This window comes from Raphanus sativus, chromosome 4 (genome assembly GCF_000801105.2).
Source record: "Raphanus sativus cultivar WK10039 chromosome 4, ASM80110v3, whole genome shotgun sequence".
Classification (NCBI taxonomy): Eukaryota; Viridiplantae; Streptophyta; class Magnoliopsida; order Brassicales; family Brassicaceae; genus Raphanus; species Raphanus sativus.
In genome coordinates this window covers 49,465,864-49,470,826 of record NC_079514.1, presented here as the reverse complement: position 1 = coordinate 49,470,826, position 4,963 = coordinate 49,465,864, and the positions used below count along the sequence as shown (strand labels likewise).

The 4,963-nt window shown below is 39.0% G+C and overlaps 1 protein-coding gene across 1 annotated transcript; it reads left to right on the top strand.

Moving 5' to 3' along the window:
• The first annotated feature begins 744 nt into the window (after positions 1-744).
• On the top strand, positions 745-3,782 carry LOC108829657 (uncharacterized). The gene is made up of 5 exons (XM_057008404.1): positions 745-1,509; positions 1,645-2,279; positions 2,429-2,582; positions 2,922-3,151; positions 3,476-3,782. The coding sequence occupies exons 1-5, from the start codon at positions 745-747 to the stop codon at positions 3,780-3,782; spliced, it is 2,091 nt and encodes a 696-aa protein (XP_056864384.1).
• Positions 3,783-4,963: the final 1,181 nt, after the last annotated feature.

Below are 4,963 nucleotides of genomic sequence, written 5' to 3'. Positions count from 1 at the left end.
TACTAAAACTATATATCAAAAAATATTAGAATCACCAATCAGAATATGAGGGTTAAGCGATCCATCGAGGACATTTTTGAAAGGCACAGAACTAAAGACGGCCATTTGTGTAGGGACTGAACGAAATGAAAAAGCACGGGTGGTAGTTCATTACTCACCTGGCTTTGCTTTTATAAAAAATATCACAAAGAGTTCTTATAATTATGGTAACAAAAAACTAAGAATATGGCTCAAATTTGACTTGACAATTCCCTAACCATAATATGAAAGGGTGTAAGAAATATCGCTAATCATGTCAATTAAGTCTAACAATTAGGTGGTGATTGAGTTAATACGGAAAGATTGTGATCTGATTAGGCACTGACTCCTAAATCAATCATGATTTGCGAGATTTTATATTCATGATACAACCATAATTATTTTTTGACTCTCATACCAAATTGGGAGATTTTATATTCATGATTTGCGAGATTTCATATTCAATATTGGCATTTTTTGGGATGTGATTATGGTTGTATTATAAGTATGAGCATTGTAATAAAAATAAATATATAAATTTATTATGAGCATTGTATTAAAAATAAATATATAAATTTATTTATGCTGTAGCGATGTAAATAAATATAAATATATTTATGTTTATATTATGGTGTAGCTATGTTCTTTCAACAAAAAAAAATATATTTTATGTTAGTATGAGCATTATAAGTTAGAGGGGTCCAAGAAAACCTCAAAAACTTATCAATGAGGACAATCAGTTGGAACTGTCGAGGGATTGGAAACGACCTTACAGTTCGACGCCTTACGGAGATGTGTCAGAAGCATCGCCTAGGACTCGTGTTTCTATCTGAAACGGAGAATAGGAGGCTGCTGTTGCAAAACTTTCAGACCGACTTAGGATTTGATCATTTGTTTACCGTTGAGCCACTTGGTCTCAGCGGAGGTTTAGCTCTTTTTTCTATGGATGAATTTCAAGTTAATGTTTTATTTTCAAATAACAGAATGATTGACATTGAGACAGTCATTGATGGAATAAAAGTCTTTATGACGTTTGTTTATGGGGATCCTGTACTAGAACGAAGAGATCATGTTTGGGAACGTCTTACGCGTTTCTCAACAACAAGAACTGGACCTTGGTTTATGATAGGTGATTTCAATGAGATTACTGGTCATTATGAAAAAGAAGGAGGCAGACAACGTACTGATAGCTCTTTTCTACCTTTTAAGCAAATGCTAAGTGATTGTGGGATGCTAGAATTTCCATTCACTGGAGATATGCTATCATGGGTTGGTAAGATGGCATGGAGAGTAACTGTTAGATGTCGTCTGAACAGAGCAGTAGGAAATGCTGACTGGCATGAGAAGTTCCCTCATTCGAAGACGAAGTACATGAGGTTATGGGGTTCGGATCATCGTCCGATACTTGCTGACATCCTCAAAAAACCATCCAGGAGATCGAGGAAATTTAAGTTTGACAAAAGATGGTTGGACAATGAGGAACTGAGACAAGTTATTTTGGAGGGATGGAAATAACATGATCTTCCTCCCAATGCCTATATAATGGAACATATTTCCAGCTGCAGGAAAGCATTAAGCGAGTGGAGGAGACAAAATAATATAAACTCTGCAAAATTGGTGGAATAGCTTAAAGAAAAAGTGGAAGGTCTATATGCAGATGATGATGCCACAACAGAGGAGATTGCAGCAGTTTTGAAGGAGCTTTCTGATGCTCTTAAGGCAGAAGAAATGTTCTGGAAACAAAAGTGTCGTGTATTTTGGCTAAGGAAAGGAGATCACAACACGAAATTTTTCCATGCCTTAACAAAACAAAGAAGAGCAAGGAACAAGATCACTCAGCTTCTGGATGAAAATGGAAATATTGTGGAAGATGAAGAAGGATTAGTAGCCATTTCTACTAGTTATTTTAGACAGATCCTTGAGTCTACTAATCCATTGGATATTGAAGAAGCTCTATCTGAAGTTCCTACGACAATAACGGAGCCAATGAACGAAAGTCTTACAGCACCGGTAATGGAGTGGGAGATTAAATTAGCACTCTTTACTATGCATCCAGAAAAAGCCCCGGGGCCAGATGGGATGACTGCACTGTTCTACCAGAAGTTCTGGGATATAGTAAAGGATGATTTAACTTTTATGGTTAATAAGTTCCTTACTGAAGGGATAATGCCCGAGGGACTGAATGAAACTAATATTTGTCTCATCCCAAAGACAACAAAACCTAATGAATGGCTCAGTTTCGGCCTATTAGTTTGTGCAACGTAAGTTACAAGATTATCTCTAAGGTCCTATGCCAGAGACTTAAGAAAGTGCTGCCAGGATTGATATCGGAAACCCAGTCAGCCTTTATTGCTGGAAGACAGATTTATGATAATATTATGATTGCTCAAGAGATGTTCCATGCTCTCAGGACCAAGCCAAGCAGACGCAACAAGAGAATGGCTATTAAAACAGATATGAGTAAAGCCTATGATAGGATGGAGTGGTCATTTATTGAAGCTGTGATGAGAAAGATGGGTTTCTCAGAAACTTGGATCACATGGATCATGAGATGTATTACGTCAGTACAATACAAAGTCCTCATGAATGGGCAACCAAGAGGAAACATTATTCCAGGAAGAGGCCTACGCCAAGGAGATCCTTTGTCTCCTTTCATTTTTATTCTATGCACGGAAGCGCTCGTTAGCCTTCTCAATCACGCAGAGAACCAGGGAAAGATAACGGGGATGCACGTTACCCGCGCGTGTCCATCGGTATCCCACCTATTATTTGCTGATGATAGCCTTTTCTTCTGTAAGGCGGAGCCCCGTGAATGTGAAGAAGTAATGAAAGTAATCAGGATCTATGGTAAAGCATCAGGACAATGTATTAACTTTGATAAATCTTCCTTACTCTTTGGTAAGAGGATTAATGCAACCACAAGGCAAGAGATCAAAGATGTACTTGGACTACAGAATGATGGAGGGATGGAGACTTACTTGGGTATTCCAGAAGATATTAGTGGTTCAAAATGCAAGCTCTTTGCCTTCCTAAAAGATAAACTAATGCATAGAGTGAATGGCTGGACAGGTCGCTGGCTCTCAAAAGGTGGAAAAGAAGTATTGATTAAATCCATTTTTCTTGCTCTTCCAACGTATGTTATGTCTACTTTCCTGATCCCATTGGAGATATGTGAAAACCTTGCAAGCGCTATTGCCCAATTCTGGTGGAGCTCAAATCCTCCAAAGAGAGGAATACACTAGTCGAAATGGGAAAAAGTCTGTCTACCAAAAGAAGAAGGAGGGATTGGATTTCGTATGATTCATGAGTTTAACCTGGCATTACTGGCGAAACAATTATGGCGGCTAGCTCAAAACCCGGACTCGCTGGTCGCCCGTGTCTTACGAGGAAGATATTATAGACTGAGCTCGCCTTTACGAGTAAATTCTGTAAACAGTCCTTCTTATATTTGGACTAGTATTTCCGCTGCGAGGGAGCTTTTGTTGCTGGGGATAAGACATAAAATTTACTCTGGTTATGAGGTTAAGGTGTGGGAGGACCCCTGGATTCCATTGAATTCTGCTAGGCCAGCTATACCTATAGCGCCAGTTATGCATTCAAATATGAGAGTAAGTGATCTTATTGATCAGGAGCTGAAGGAATGGGATATTAATCTACTGGAACAATATGTCAGCCCTGATGACATACCCCTTATAAGGAGTTTAACCATAAGCACAACTCATAGACCTGACACATTTTGCTGGAATTTCACAAGACATGGATAATACACGGTCAAGTCTGGATACTGGGTTGCTCAAAACCTTTTGAAGGATGCAGCTGAAAAGCAAGTGTTAGAGCCAAGTATTACAAAGCTTCAAGCCTTTGCTTAGAATATAAAGGCGCCGAAGAAAATTTGTCATCTTATATGGCAATTGTTAACTGGTCATGTGGCAGTAACGAGAAATCTAGTAAGACGAAACATGAGATGTGACAATTACTGCCCAAGATGTGGTGAACCAGAGGAGTCAGTAACACATGCTATTTTCGAATGTGCACCTGCTCTACAAGTTTGGTTACACTCATCAACTCCAACGAATCCTGATGTTTTTCCAGCAGCAAGCATATACACGAATATGAGCTACCTCTTTTGGGAAAAAAAACGGTTCACTTGAACCAGAGCAAGACATGGATCATTATCCCTGGCTAATTTGGTATATTTGGAAGGCACAAAATGACAAACTCTTTAGGGGTATAGATAGAGATCCTCTGGAACTAGTTTGATATGCTGAGAGTGAGTGTCAAGCTTGGTTTAATGCCAATGAGATGATATCACCAGTAATCCAAGAGAGTATTGTAGAGGAACCCCAAGTCATAAGCTTGGGAAATATTTGCTTACTGGATGGATCATGGACACCTCATGCACGGTTTAGTGGGTGTGGATGGACCTGGTTGGACAGTGGAGGAAATACGCAATTTATGGGATCACAGAACTTCCCCAGAAGAGAATCAGCTCTGCACTCAGAAGTGGAAGCACTGCGATGGGCGATGGAGAATATGCTTCAACATTCAACATGTCAGAACTTTGGAACGGACTGCAAAGAATTGATTGCTATGATCAAGGAACCCCATGCTTGGCCAAGTTTTGCTACGGAACTAGAGAGGATAGAGACATTGCTAGTATGCTTCCTGGATTTCAAGATTTCTTATATTCCAAGAGCGCGTAATCAGATCTCAGACTTTTTAGCTAAGACAGCTAGATCCTTCCATAGGAAGTTACATTTTATTGGTTGTTCTATTCCGGTCTGGTTACCCAGACCACCTCAAGTTTGAGTAATAGAATAGCCGTTTGCCGTCAAAAAAAAAAAACTTCAGTTCAGAAAGAATACATCACCAAAATATAAAAGAAGTATACATTATGTTAGTAGCATATAATATATCACCTGCGAGCATTATAACTTCTGTAAAA

What these genes read in the sequence shown, in the direction of transcription:
- LOC108829657 (XM_057008404.1), top strand. Translation starts at nt 745, where the DNA reads ATGAGGACAATCAGTTGGAACTGTCGAGGGATTGGAAACGACCTTACA. An exon ending in GGCCTATTAGTTTGTGCAAC is followed by an intron (nt 2,280 to 2,428) that starts GTAAGTTACAAG and finishes CCATGCTCTCAG; the next exon opens with GACCAAGCCAAGCAGACGCA. An exon ending in ATTTTTCTTGCTCTTCCAAC is followed by an intron (nt 3,152 to 3,475) that starts GTATGTTATGTC and finishes TATTTGGACTAG; the next exon opens with TATTTCCGCTGCGAGGGAGC.